The 13,578-nt window shown below is 42.9% G+C and overlaps 2 protein-coding genes across 2 annotated transcripts; one reads left to right on the top strand and one right to left on the bottom strand.

Annotated features, from left to right (window-relative positions):
- Positions 1-758: 758 nt before the first annotated feature.
- On the bottom strand, positions 759-4,034 carry pgam1b (phosphoglycerate mutase 1b). The gene is made up of 4 exons (XM_070919961.1): positions 3,660-4,034; positions 2,316-2,590; positions 2,013-2,193; positions 759-1,442 (listed from the first exon to the last, which is right to left on the bottom strand). The coding sequence occupies exons 1-4, from the start codon at positions 3,796-3,798 to the stop codon at positions 1,273-1,275; spliced, it is 765 nt and encodes a 254-aa protein (XP_070776062.1). The 5' UTR covers positions 3,799-4,034; the 3' UTR covers positions 759-1,272.
- Positions 4,035-5,615: 1,581 nt separating this feature from the next.
- Positions 5,616-11,292, top strand: pi4k2a (phosphatidylinositol 4-kinase type 2 alpha). The gene is made up of 9 exons (XM_070918067.1): positions 5,616-6,067; positions 7,685-7,885; positions 7,977-8,108; positions 8,562-8,715; positions 8,929-8,990; positions 9,130-9,229; positions 9,422-9,555; positions 9,753-9,812; positions 10,023-11,292. Exons 1-9 carry the CDS (start codon positions 5,729-5,731, stop codon positions 10,182-10,184), a joined length of 1,344 nt encoding a protein of 447 aa, XP_070774168.1. The 5' UTR covers positions 5,616-5,728; the 3' UTR covers positions 10,185-11,292.
- Positions 11,293-13,578: the final 2,286 nt, after the last annotated feature.

Raw genomic sequence — 13,578 nt, 5'->3', positions numbered from 1 at the left:
GGACACATACACATGCCATATAATCAACATCCACACACAGTTTAATAGATTATATGTGTACAGTTACTTACTTGTACTTCAACAACAACGACAGCATATACCACTACTACTACCACTACTACTACTACTAATAATAACAATGCATTCATTATATCAATCACTTTCTTATAATGGACAATTATTTCATTTATAAATATGCTAACTGGGGCGTGTATTAAGCAGATGTTTATGCAATCACGTTAGAGGTATATACGATGCGCACTTTGAGATGTATACCTCTATGGCTTTGTTAAATACCTAAAATCTAAAATCTCAAGGACCGGTGGGGCAAAATACTACCAAAGAATCCATGATGGGATAATAATTTACAATCACTCAAATCAGTCTAAATTTATAAGCTCCATACAAAGATGGCAATGGAGTATGTCCAATGGTGTAAAAAAAAAAATCACAGTCCTACAGTATTTGTCGTATAGTGACTTCACAGCGTCTGACTACTAATCAATAGACTTTACAGTGATCTCATTGTACTTTTATGTTTATTATGTATTTTGTAATCCCCTGTGGTGTCACTATAACATTGCTCTAATAATACATGCCATGTATTATGTATGTAGCGTAGTTTCCCTTTAAAACCAATATATTCATCATTATTTTTCATGAGAGACTTCACCCAACCAATGTCTCCATAACCACATGATTCATAAGGACAGGGTAGACAGCTCTGCTGTAAAATGACGTCAGACACTGATAAAAGATTTCATCACATAATGGCTCACAACTTTTATTCTTTTTCTCACAATGCCACAGCAAACAAAAATCAGCAGTGCAGAGCATGCCCTTGCCCTTTTAACAACAGCCAGTGTTACACTTTATAGGATATACTGTTCCCACTGAGATTTCACCTACATGGGTCGTAAATAGGAAGGAATACTTGGGACGACTCTGCAGGGTTAGTCTATGTTTGCTCCTATTCGCTGGTCCCTAATTTTGCATTTTGGTCAGTGCGTAAATCATATTACAACTGGTATCCATTGTCTAATAATGAAATATATGTTTCAGTATGTCACAAGGTAAAGACCAATCAAATCAAACACTAGATTGTATGTTTGTGTGAAAGCTGGGTATTATCAAAATAAAGTGCACATTTTGTGTCTGTGTGTGCGCAAGTCTGTGATGACAGTAACAATAAATGATCTTGTAATAACTTGATAACTGAACAGCACAAGATTGATCTATACTCTAGCCCACCCACGGGGGGGTGGGAGGAGTCTATTTCTTGGCTTTGCCCTGAGCAGCCACAGCTTCCATGGCCTTCTTGACAGTCTCCTCATCTCCCAGGAACTGCATGGGTCCTAAAGGCTTCAGGTTCTTGTCCAGCTCGTACACGATGGGGATACCTGTGGGCAGGTTCAGCTCCATGATTGCCTCCTCTGACATACCTGGGAGACAGTAACAGACGTGCAGAGCTTTTAATGCATTTGCATGGATATTCATTTCATCTGAACAGACAGAGTTTGATTTCAAGTGGCCAATCAGGTGTGAATCAGCTGATGCTAGCTACGTATGATAGCAAAGGTTTCTTGCTCATAGAAAATTGTTCCCAAATGTTTTGAGAGTGAAACATGCAGAAAATCTAAAAACCACACATGATGTTACATAACCAGTTGTTTGAGCGTGGTCAACACTTTGACAGGCATGAAACTCTCTGCTGAAGCATCAGTAGAATTAGAAATTTTGACAAAAGAAATTCTGTTTTATCAAAAAAAGTAGACACTCGCATAGATAAATCAACTTTGAGACCCACAGACAGAGATAATAAAGATTCAGTCACTGAAATTCAGCCAGCCCCCGTTTGAAAAAAATCAGATTAGTTATCAACTCAGACAGTGATCTTGATTCAGTGTTGAATAATATAAAGGTTATCAATAAATGCAAACTTTCAGGAGTTTAACATGGGATAAACACTTTTGGCACCGGGCAGCGGCTCAACTGTCCGCTCTGTGTCTTACCCTCGAGATGCTTGACGATGCCCCGGAGACTGTTGCCATGGGCAGCAATCAGCACCCTCTTTCCCTCTTTGATCTGTGGAACGATCTCTTCGTTCCAGAAGGGCAGAGCCCTGGCAATGGTGTCCTTGAGACTCTCACAGCTGGGAAGCTGGTCCTCCGTCAGGTCGGCATAACGCCGATCCTACAACAAAAAAGAATGTCAGTGTTACCAATTGTGTTTTAGCCATGTGGGCTTACGCTGATGAAATAAAGATGTCTGCATGTGTAAGAGAGAAATGCTTGACAGTTTTCCTGTGGTGTCACCTTGCTTATGGTCTCATAGAAGTCATGTTCCTCATCCATGGGCGGGGGAGGAGTGTCAAAAGAGCGCCTCCAGATCTTGACCTGGGCATCTCCGTGTTTAGCTGCTGTTTCAGCCTTGTTCAGCCCAGTCAGGCCACCGTAGTGACGCTCATTGAGGCGCCAGGTCCGGTGCACGGGCAGCCACATCTGGTCGATGCTGTCCAGGACAAACCACAGGGTGCGGATGGCCCTCTTTAGGACAGAGGTGTAGCAAATATCGAATTCATAGCCAGCGTCTGAGTGAATCAGAGACAGGACATGAGAAAGATGGTAAATATGAATGTTGAGAGGTTTCACTAATATGTAAGTGCAGGACAACATACAAATCAAATTTAATTTTGTTATAGGGAGGAAAAATTATTATTCCAGCTAATTTACACTCAACCCAATGACGATGATCTGCATTGTTTATTGCTTCTCTCCTCACATTTCTACACTTGCTTTTGCTTAGTCAGGGGCAGTGCTACACCATGGGACACTGGCAGACTGTGGGCTCTGCAGGATGTGCCTGCAGAGGATTTTTGGGTCACAGAAAACCAACAGTGGTGGACTGAAAGGAGGATTGTAAAACTGTCCACATTAACCCCACAAAATCCAACACTGAATAGCAAAATTCCACTCAGCAAACAGTAGTAATCTAAGGAATCTCTGGCCTCCATTATTCCTGAGATCTGAGTGACAGGTCTTTACAGTTATCGGTCCTAAAAGTTGTCACAGGTTTTGACTTCATCAGCATTCTCCAAATACAGATAATTTGCCATTTGTGTTTTACCATATTTTGTTTTTTTCAAAATCAATCAATCAAAGCATCCAAACTTGAATTCTTGACGTCATCAGATGACAGTCATCATGGACATCTGTCTGCATCACGACTTATAGGACATATTATATTATTTACCAAAAAGACAAATCTGAATTATTAATCTTAATTTCTCTTTACTGGAAACGACTGTCTTGACTGGTGTGAGGGACCATCATGGGCTCAAGGGAAAACGGGTCCAGCAGAGACTCTGTGGTCTGTGCCAGACTGACAGATGTCTGATCAAACCATTTGTAGCATCTAAATTCTCCTACAAATGCGTGGCCACTCCAGTTGTTTTTATTTTATTCTCAAGACTAACCGTCGAGCCTAACAAACATAATCACTTCCACCTGCTCTCTCCTCTGCTGCTGGCCTGTCTCGTGTCGCAGTGGGCCGGATACCTGTTTCCCCACCCGGCAGAGTTGCATAAGCACTGGCTTGCAACGGCTTAAATCCAACGACAGAGAGAAAGCCCGATTAGGCCCTGTGACATTATCTGGTACCTTTCAGCGCCTGTCCTCCTCTCTTTGCCTCCTGCTCCCCGGTCTCACTCAGGTCCGCGTCGAACCAGCCACAGAAGCGGTTCTCCTGGTTCCAGCAGCTCTCTCCATGGCGGATCAGGACCAGCTTGTACGCAGCCATCCTCGCAGCGATGCCCTCTGCGCTGTATTTCCGGATTATTTGGGGTAAGTGACTCTTCTCACAATGCGGCGGCAACGTCCGCAGATTTGTCCCGATTTCGCCGCAACCCCAAATACGGCTACAAAGAAGCGGGCGCAGTATTTTTGGTGATCTGGAGGGATAGTCTGAAGCTGCAGTGGCTTTACAGAGTTGGCTGGTCTGTCTGAACTTGACGGATCTCACGACCCGAGCTCTCTTCCTGCCTCCTACCAATCAGAAGGCGAGCTGTGTGCGCCGGAGGAGGAGGGAGAGGCAGGAGGATGCGCACAGAGGCACGTCCACACACCCAGCAGTGCATCATATGGAGGAAACTGCCTTTTTACACAAGCAAATCTCATGAATGATCACCGTAGTAAGTGGAAAAAATACTAGTATACACATCTTCAAATATTAGATATATCAGTCAGTACTGCTACATACAGACTATCTTCACAGCAGCACACCTGTATTCATTTACTTTATTACTTATTATCTGACATGACTCAGTTGCGGCACTAGCAATCTGCACTGTCGCCTCATTTTGCTCCTCATCCCCTAAAGATAGACACAGTCACTAAGCAGTGCTGTGTAATAGAAAAACTACAGTACTGGACAGCTGAATCAAGCTGTCTCTCCCAAATGTGGCTGCATAGACACGACAACTATAGACTGTTGACGTATTGTTCGGCCTACACATAGCAAAACACTATTAAAACAGCTTTGAAAGGAACTTATTTAAATGTGTCATTTAACAGTAATGAAAGACTAGTAGCTTTTAATTTGCAGTTTGCTCATGAGGACTTAAGAGGACCTCATGGACTTGGAGACGTGACTTGGACTTCCCCAGTTATGACAGATTGTGACTGTATTACTCATTAGATTTATTCTGGGACATGGCACTCTGTTTAGAATATCCTTCAAGAGTCCCTCATTCAAACCAGAACCTGCCATGCTGAAGTGTTGCTTGACTATGACATAAAATCCAGAGAGCTTCAGATAGTACCATCCATGACCTTTGACCTTCCAATGCAGGGGGGAGTAGTCAATGTTTGCCATTCAGCATTTTAGGAGCAAAACAAGTGCAAGGAATCAAGAGTGCACAGTCCATAATGGGAATAAGACACTTAGTTTGGGGTTACTGGACAAAATGTATTGTTATCAGCTCAAAAATGCTGAAATTCAATGTGCATTTGTCAAAACATCGTCTGTTGCTCACTGGCAGGCTGATCTTGAAGATATGACTAACTTGCCCTGGGACACAGGAATAAAGATGAACAAATGAAATGCATTCATTGAGGCATGATCTCAAAGATCAAAGAACAGAAGTCATGTATTTCCAACATAGTGGTCCACTGAATCTTGACATGGTGGTGTCATCTGTTAATCTTAACATGTTGATTCAGTTTTGTCAAATTCATTTGTGTTTTTTTTTTGTGTAAACACACTTTAGAGTTGAATTTGGCTTTGTGTTTCTCATTAGGCAGAAGACAGAGGTAGTCGACATTTACCAGTCTGACAACAAGAAAAGTTTTTTTCCTCAGTTCCATAATAACACTGGAATTTTCATCAAAGCCCTTTTTTATATGGAGTTAATTGATTGGGTTAACTATGCTCTCACATGTCTTCCGTGGGCGCAATGGTTATGTCCAATCGGCGCTAGAGGCTAGGTTGTTGACAGGGGCATTTGAAGGCTGATTGGTTAAAGATCAAAACACTCAACTGGTCCCGCCTCTTCCCGGAAGCTGACAGTCATCTGATTTTTCTTTTTTTCTCTGTGTTTCCTTGTTAGCCAGCTTCAGTACTAGCCAGCAAAACAACCGTCCCACTTTCTTTCCCTCTTCTATTTCGTACTCTTTTCTCTTTCTTCGCTTTCTCCAGGAGTTAAAAGAACTCCTCGTCCACCTCCAGAATCATGGACGAGACGAGTCCGCTTGTCTCTCCGCTCCGGGACTCCGGTGATTTCAGCTACGGTCCCACAGAGCCCACCAGCCCCCGGGGCACGTTTGGAAGCACACCGGGCTCGGTGGTGCGTATCCCGGCTGGCAGTCCGGGACGCAGCCGGGAGAGACAGCCGCTTCTGGACCGGGACCGTGGGAGCTCGCCGCGGGAGCCGCACAGGAACGAGTTCCCGGAGGATCCCGAGTTCAGAGAGATCATCCGTAAGGCCGAGCGAGCCATAGAGGAGGGGATCTACCCGGAGAGGATCTACCAAGGATCCAGTGGAAGCTATTTTGTCAAAGACTCACAGGGGGTAAGAGGAGAAGCTGCTAACTTACAGCTACCGATTACCGTTGCTGTAATGGTGACGGTCCCTTTAGAGATCTGCGATATCTGAAGTGTTGTGGGTGTGATGCAATGACTGCAAGTCAGACCAACTGCAGGACTGTTGGTGTTAGTCCCTTCTAGGAAAGGCCTCCTCTAACTAGCCTGTGATGACTTGGCAAATAGGCTGTAAGGCATGCAAACACAACATGACCCTGCGTTTTCCAGTTTAAACTAATAAACAACAATTTCTTAAAATGGAAAAGAACAGATTACAACTTTATTGTCCACCAAGGTGGAAAATGATCTTTGGTCTATGAGTTATTAAAACAGACAGACAAAAGCCATTCGGTCATTTAAATAGATAAATACGTTGCATGTATTTCCTGTAAACATGATCAACATTTACATTCACATCTTTGTATCTTTTAACTTCTTGATCCAGTCGCTTAGCTCCCCCTGAAGCACTTTTATCATCAGCGTGACTGCGGCTGTGCTGGCAGGTGTTCATCATGTCAGATCCTTCTGCCGAGGCAGGTAGTCTATTAGGGAACGTCGGTCTGTCAACAACAACACAAAGTCACAGATAACACGCTTGTCACCCATTATTTCAAGTCGGAGCGAAGAACAAAGTCTGAAGTATCTAATCAAACACTAGATGCTGAGCACACATGGATGATGAGTTGCAGCACTTGTAATCTCTTTATTGTTAAGTGCCACACATTCAAGACAAATCAGGGAAACAACACACGGACCATTATAGAGCATTTCTTTCCATTCGTCACCCTCAACACTTTCTCCTGACTCTCCCTGTCTTTCCAGATTAATGATGGTGAACTTTGATCATTAAAAGTCTGTAGCAACTCACAGACACTGTCCTCCCACTATGCCCCTATCTACAGTGTGTGTTGTGTTCAGTCCATGTTGAAAAAAGAAAAGAAAAGGTGTGCCTTTGGACTTTGTGGCTGGATCCTCACACATTTCTCTATTTTCACTGTGTTCAAGACAAGGTAGTCTAGGCCTTGTATATGCCACTTTCTCTTTCTCCACTCACTAAGTGCTTACAAAACAGAAAACAGTATTCTTGGCCGAGTGCGAGAGGTTTTTTGCCCCCCCCCACCTCTCCAGTTTCCTTAGTTAGTCACCAGTGTGCTTAATAGTCATGTGCTAGCTCCCTGTGAGGATATAATTCTCTTCGATGACCAGGTTTCATGTTGAAATTGGTGTATGTGTGTGTGTGTGTGTGTGTGTCATGCTAGCGTAATGCAACATGTGATTTTCTATATGCAACTTTAAAGTGACAGCGCATGCAAAATGTTTTGCTTATCAAACACTCGACCCTATAGGTTTTAAAGACAGTTTGTAGTTTCACATTTTACAGAACATAGTGGAGACTACTTCAGTTCATGTTAGTTACAGTGGATTTTAATAGTGACAGGTTTTCACTGTATATAATGTGCAATTTGAAATTACTCCTGCAGCACAATCCACTTCTCCACTGTACCCCTGTATTCTCTCTAATTTAATCTCTCGGATTCTGACCCTCTCCGTCTGCTCTCACCTGATTTTCCTTCTCGTATTTCTCCACTCTGCCGTCCCTCCACAGAAAATCATCGGTGTGTTCAAACCTAAGAATGAAGAGCCTTATGGCCAGCTGAACCCCAAGTGGACTAAGTGGCTCCAAAAACTGTGTTGTCCCTGCTGCTTTGGCCGCGACTGTTTGGTCCTGAACCAGGGTTACCTCTCGGAGGCCGGGGCCAGCCTGGTCGATCAGAAACTGGAGCTCAACATCGTTCCCAGGACCAAGGTACAAACGCACACAGTGCTACATTTGCATTACAATAGCAACAAACCATTTGGCAAATAGTCCCTCCATTAATCAGTCTTTTACGCTCTAGGTTGTGTACCTGGCGAGCGAAACATTCAACTACAGTGCCATAGACAGGGTGAAGTCTCGAGGAAAGAGGCTAGCCCTGGAGAAGGTGCCTAAAGTGGGCCAGCGCTTCCACAGGATTGGACTGCCACCCAAGGTAATCTGGTGACTAGTAACAGAAGAAGTCCTGAAATTAAAACTGTATCAGTTGATGATGTCTAGTAAAGTGTAGAAGTTATTATGTGTCTTGTCTACTTTGATTTCACTTTATCATTTCTTGATTTCCTCTGAATGACTTTCAGCAGAAGGAATATGAACTCGTTGCCAGTAATTGGTTTGAACTGTGAAATTTACTGTTCATTAATTTCTGGCATCAAATGTAATTTTAGCTGCAACAGGAATAAACAGATCTGCTGTCACAATGTCTATGTTAAAAAAAAAAAGAAGCTCCGTTTAGTAGCTGTTCTGGGGCTTTCAGTCAAGAAAATACACCACAAAGCAGCAAATAGACCAGGTCATTTTGTGTGTGGGGGGTTTTAGGGGGAATTTTTCCTTTAAGTCAGTCAAAAACTGCATCTAACATAATAAACATCTGTTGCTATTCCACCAGGTCGGCTCCTTCCAGCTCTTTGTTGATGGATACAAGGATGCAGATTTCTGGCTGCGGAGGTTTGAAGCGGAGCCTTTGCCTGAAAACACCAACCGTCAGCTCCAGCTGCAGTTTGAGCGGCTCGTAGTCCTCGATTACATCATCAGGAACACAGGCATGTAGTCTCCCTGTCAGCGCAGCCAGGGCTGGGTCATCATTATGGGAAATGTACTCAGTAAAACCTGTTTATTAGAATATATATTGTTATTAAGATGTTGTTCTACAGTCAACATTGCTGAATGAAGTTCATGCTGTCACAAACTGTGTAACTCTGCTTTGATCAGGATGGAATATGAGTCTGTTTTTTTTTTGGGGGGGGGTATTCTAGACCGGGGAAATGATAACTGGTTGCTGAAGTATGACTGTCCCATGGACCCTGTTGGGAATAGGGTGAGGACACACAGACGATGCAGACTCTACACACACACACACAGAGTCAGAATCTTGACATTCATTTTTCAAAATGCTGATCCCAATGGCTGAATATATGTTTAGTTTGTACCTTTTATCTTTATCTTTATCTCTGTAGGACACAGACTGGGTGGTAGTGAAGGATCCCATCATCAAGCTGGCAGCTATAGACAACGGCCTGGCCTTCCCCCTCAAACACCCTGACTCCTGGAGAGCCTGTAAGCACCTACATTGACATTGCTTTGAACCCATCACTGCTCTGATATATTTCTATTTTATTACTCTTCTTTTCATCCCATTTTGATTTTTCAAGTTGGATCAGCTATTGAGTCACTGTATCATTAACTTTCGAGCTCTTTACAAGTAGCGTACATAATCATTAAGACACAGCTTCACTGTCCAATCACCAGACCCATTCTACTGGGCGTGGCTTTCCCAGGCCAAGGTTCCTTTCTCCCAGGAAATCAGAGAGCTGGTCCTGCCCAAACTCTCTGACCCAAATTTCATCAAAGACCTGGAAGAGGACTTGTACGAATTATTCAAGGTATGGAGGGACTGGTTAAATATTCATCAACGTTTTTGTGCAGAATTAAGTGGTAATAACGTAAGAGTAGAATGTGAGAATCTGGCTGAGAAATGCAAATAAAGGAAACTGCGAGATGGAAAGGAGGATGGATGACTCAGCTCTGTGGCTGTGAACGTTATGTGTAACATACGTGTACTGTCTGCTGTGTCTCGCAGAAAGACCCTGGTTTCGACAGAGGACAGTTTCACAAACAAGTAGCCGTAATGAGGGGGCAGGTGAGTTTTCTCTTCTCTTCTCTAAACAGCTAAATCTAAGTTACTGGATTTAGATAAGACATACAAAGACATGCAGTCTGCTGGCATCAAACAGAAGAAGTCATACTAAACATTGCAGCTAAATGTCCCTCCTCTTTTTGCTTTAAAGCATACATTCACATAACTGTTTCTGTTTTGACGTACTGTTTCTGTCTCCTCTTTCATCCCAAGATCTTGAACCTGTGCCAAGCCCTGAAGGATGGTAAAACACCCCTGCAGTTAGTCCAGATGCCCCCAGTAATCGTCGAAACAGCCAGAGCACCTCAGAGAGCCAACAGTGAGTCCTACACACAGAGTTTCCAGAGCAGAAGACCCTTCTTCACCTGGTGGTAGGATTGATTCGGTGAAGAGGAAGAGGAGGAACAGCAGGAAGCTGGAGCGAGGAAAGGAGTGAGGAGTGTCGATATACGGATGGAAGACTGGATGGACTGGGAGGGCGCAGGTTTCTGTCCTGGAAATGGAAATAATCGTCACCCTCCCCTCCTCTCCTTATGGATATTTTGGTTACAAAGAGTAAGTGAGTGGGTGGAGAGATGAGGCCAAAAGAGGAAGAGTTTCATAACATATCTTCCCTGTTTGCTTCTGTGCCTTGTGTGGATGTCAGTGAGGAATTAACGCCTAAATGATGAAGACTCTGCCTTCCTGCTAGAGAGAAAAATTTCAGTGAGATGTCGGACTTTTCTTTCGGACTCCTGGGTGCACGTAATGTTTGCTCACACACATGCAAGCCAGTCAAAAGCCTCTCATAGTTTGTTTTCAGGCGGGAGGCGTCTCATTCCATGTTTGTTTTTGTTTTTTTTCTTCATACCTCTCTGCCTTTTAATATTCACTTGCATTTTCCATGCCGTGCAGTTTAACGCCCTGGGCTGGTGAAAGCAGCGGTGCCACTAGTGAAGATCAGCATTTTATTTTTTAACAAAAGAGAGAAGTGTGCATTGTGGTTCAGTCTTAAAGATTTGGGAACTGGGCACTCAGTGGTGTGTATGTCTCTACACAGTGAACACAAGCCATGTAAATTGGTTTCGCTCATTGCTCCTCCAAACTGTTTCGATTAAGGTCTGGGACCATGTTGGAAAGCAGAGGCACTTTTGCTTTAAAGAAACAAAACTATTTGTTAAGCTGAGATAAGTATGACTGGCTCGCCTAGTTTTTCCTTCTTCCCCTGATTAATTAAATTATTGGTGAAGAAGACAAAATGATCTCATCTGCAAACAGGCAGAGGGCGGTTTGTGATTCCCAGTCCTCAAGCTCCTGTTTGTTTCGGCCATGTTGATTTCTGTTCATTTTCTGGCTTTTGGCTCGTGCAGTGGACCTAAGTAAACAACGAAGTAACTTCCTGCTGTACTGAACTGACATGAAATGTATTGTGACAATGCACTGTATAATTTGTATGTAATATTTAATGATAGATTATAATTAAAACATATTCCATTAATACAGATGACTTGTGTGTTTCTGAATGAGAATAATTTACAGTTTGTCACAGTCAGTTTACATCTATATGAAAAATTCAGCCAGACCTCCAGTGCTTTACTGTATTCTGTTGATGAACACTGGGTATAATTACAACTGTGGTCATTTTAGAAATGTTATCGTCCAACAATAATATGATACATGTCTTTAAAGCTGCTATTATTAATATATTTACATTACCAATGGATCAAATGTGTAATGTTAAAGTAGTTGCTTGTAGTGATGAACCCACAGAAAATGATCAGCTGACTCTGAAGTTCCCCTCAGCTCTATGGAGCGTTTTAGTTTCGTTCAGCTCATTGTTTTGGTTTTATAGTTCACAAATTTACTGTTTTGGTTCAGTATATGCTCTCATCAGCAACATTTCCTGTTTTCAGTGAAAAAAGAAACACACTGTACACTCCCTGCTCAGCGCCAAACAGCAGATGGATGCAGTTAGCGACTAGCTGGTGAAAATAGTGAAGCATTTAGCAGCTAAAGTGCCAGATATTTCCCTCAGAAGTTGGTAGAGACCAAAATCAGAGCTAAAAGGAGAGTGAATGTTGGATGCACATTTGCCAGGTGGCCAGGAACACAACTCCAAATTAATGATAATGTTGCTGTGTAACTGTTTGCTAACAAGCTTGCCATATCAACTTAAAAGTTGATAATATGTACGTTTTGTGTGTACCGCTTCTTTCCGCTGCCCCCAAGTGACCAAAAAATCAGTTTTTAAAAGAATGTGATTGATGGCATCTTCATTTGGACATTTATTTTAGTATTCAGTCACAAAACCCAAAACATCCTAGGATAGAAATGCTCATAATGTGCTCTTGAACAATTAACATTTAATCCCCCATTTATCATGATAATATATCATGATGGTGCGCCTTCAAAAATGCATCATCCTCATGTATATCTGCAATTTCATTTCAGGCCTTAAACAACAGCCCGTTTCTGTCTGTCTTCTGCAAAAGCCCCTCCAACATGCCTGCGTTGGAACAGATACACATTTGAATTTATGGCTGGAGTAATAATAATAGTTGAACTAATCCCCAACAGATTTTCCAGGGTTTACTGGTATCTATTTGTGCTGGGGTCTAACATGTAGATTACATGTTAGCAGAAGGTGCTAACAGTAGTAATATAGTATGTCTTTTCATGCAGAGTCAATTCTGTATTTCATGACTTCAGCTTCATCGCATCTTCCACGACTGTGTGTCGTTCCAAACTCCAACCCGTTTTTAGTGGAGGATGCGGTGAAGGTAGCGTTCAGAGTGTCTGGCACACTCCTGTCTTGCCACATCCAACCTCCATGAGGAGGGTTTGAAGGGATTTTGGTTCTCTGGGATGTCTTCCACAGTCGCTGTCAGAAATTCTCCCAGACTGGACGGTGTGTTGTCCTCCTCATCCTCAACAGTGTAGACGGATAATGGCTCCTCAATCCTGGAAGACAGAGATGTAAATCACAAGCCTGTACATTTATAAATCCCCTGATGTAGGCATGGCTGTTGGCGAGCCAGTTGTTTTGCTGCCAGATCTCTGATCAGAGCATGCAGCACATTAGTCACTCTGGGAGAGAGGAGGAGAAAGAGCCATCTGTGGAGAGAGCCTCAAGATGGCTGTGGCTCAAGAACAGCACAAGGGCCACGAGGAGGAACTAGTTCGCTTGCCAGCTGGACACCAGCTGAGCTCTGATCAACCTCTGCTTGGTTGCCTGTAAGTATGAGGTTCAAAGACCTGAAACACCCAATGTATGATCGAAAGCTCCACAACTTCTACCAAATAGACCTAGAGGGGAGATTATTTTGTCAAATGCAATTTCTATGGTCAAGAATGAACTTTGAAACTCAATCACTGACGATGTGTCCAGAAGAATTACAAGATGTGCAAAGCCTCTGATTATCTGAGCATAATGCAGCCATGATCACAAAAAAGGTCACAACTGTCCTTTATTTCAATATCACTTCAGACACTTCTTTTTCTCAGCATTGCGCTGAAGAAGCAAAGTTTGATTTTGAAACAAAAGTATAAGACAACACGACTAAGAGCCCAGCGGCTGTGAGGCTGTAGCGGTGCTTGAGCTAATGTCAGCATGCGAGCCTTCTCACATTTACAATGTTGCTGCTGTTGAGCAGGTATGTTTACCATGTTCACCATCTTAGTTTAGATGTCAGCATGCTAACATTTGCTAATTAGCACTAAACACAAAGTACAACAGAGGCTGATGGGAATGTCATTAGTTTTGCTGGTGCTTGTACTGAACAATTTACAA

This window comes from Enoplosus armatus, chromosome 2 (assembly GCF_043641665.1).
Source record: "Enoplosus armatus isolate fEnoArm2 chromosome 2, fEnoArm2.hap1, whole genome shotgun sequence".
NCBI lineage: Eukaryota > Metazoa > Chordata > Actinopteri > Centrarchiformes > Enoplosidae > Enoplosus > Enoplosus armatus.
The sequence above is the reverse complement of the archived record's forward strand: the minus strand, read 5'-3'. Positions and strand labels throughout refer to the sequence as shown.

What these genes read in the sequence shown, in the direction of transcription:
- pgam1b (XM_070919961.1), bottom strand. Translation starts at nt 3,798, where the DNA reads ATGGCTGCGTACAAGCTGGTCCTGATCCGCCATGGAGAGAGCTGCTGG. An exon ending in AGGAGGACAGGCGCTGAAAG is followed by an intron (nt 2,591 to 3,659) that starts GTACCAGATAAT and finishes TGATTCACTCAG; the next exon opens with ACGCTGGCTATGAATTCGAT. An exon ending in TCTATGAGACCATAAGCAAG is followed by an intron (nt 2,194 to 2,315) that starts GTGACACCACAG and finishes TTTTTGTTGTAG; the next exon opens with GATCGGCGTTATGCCGACCT.
- pi4k2a (XM_070918067.1), top strand. Translation starts at nt 5,729, where the DNA reads ATGGACGAGACGAGTCCGCTTGTCTCTCCGCTCCGGGACTCCGGTGAT. An exon ending in TGGACCCTGTTGGGAATAGG is followed by an intron (nt 8,991 to 9,129) that starts GTGAGGACACAC and finishes TTATCTCTGTAG; the next exon opens with GACACAGACTGGGTGGTAGT. An exon ending in TAGCCGTAATGAGGGGGCAG is followed by an intron (nt 9,813 to 10,022) that starts GTGAGTTTTCTC and finishes TTTCATCCCAAG; the next exon opens with ATCTTGAACCTGTGCCAAGC.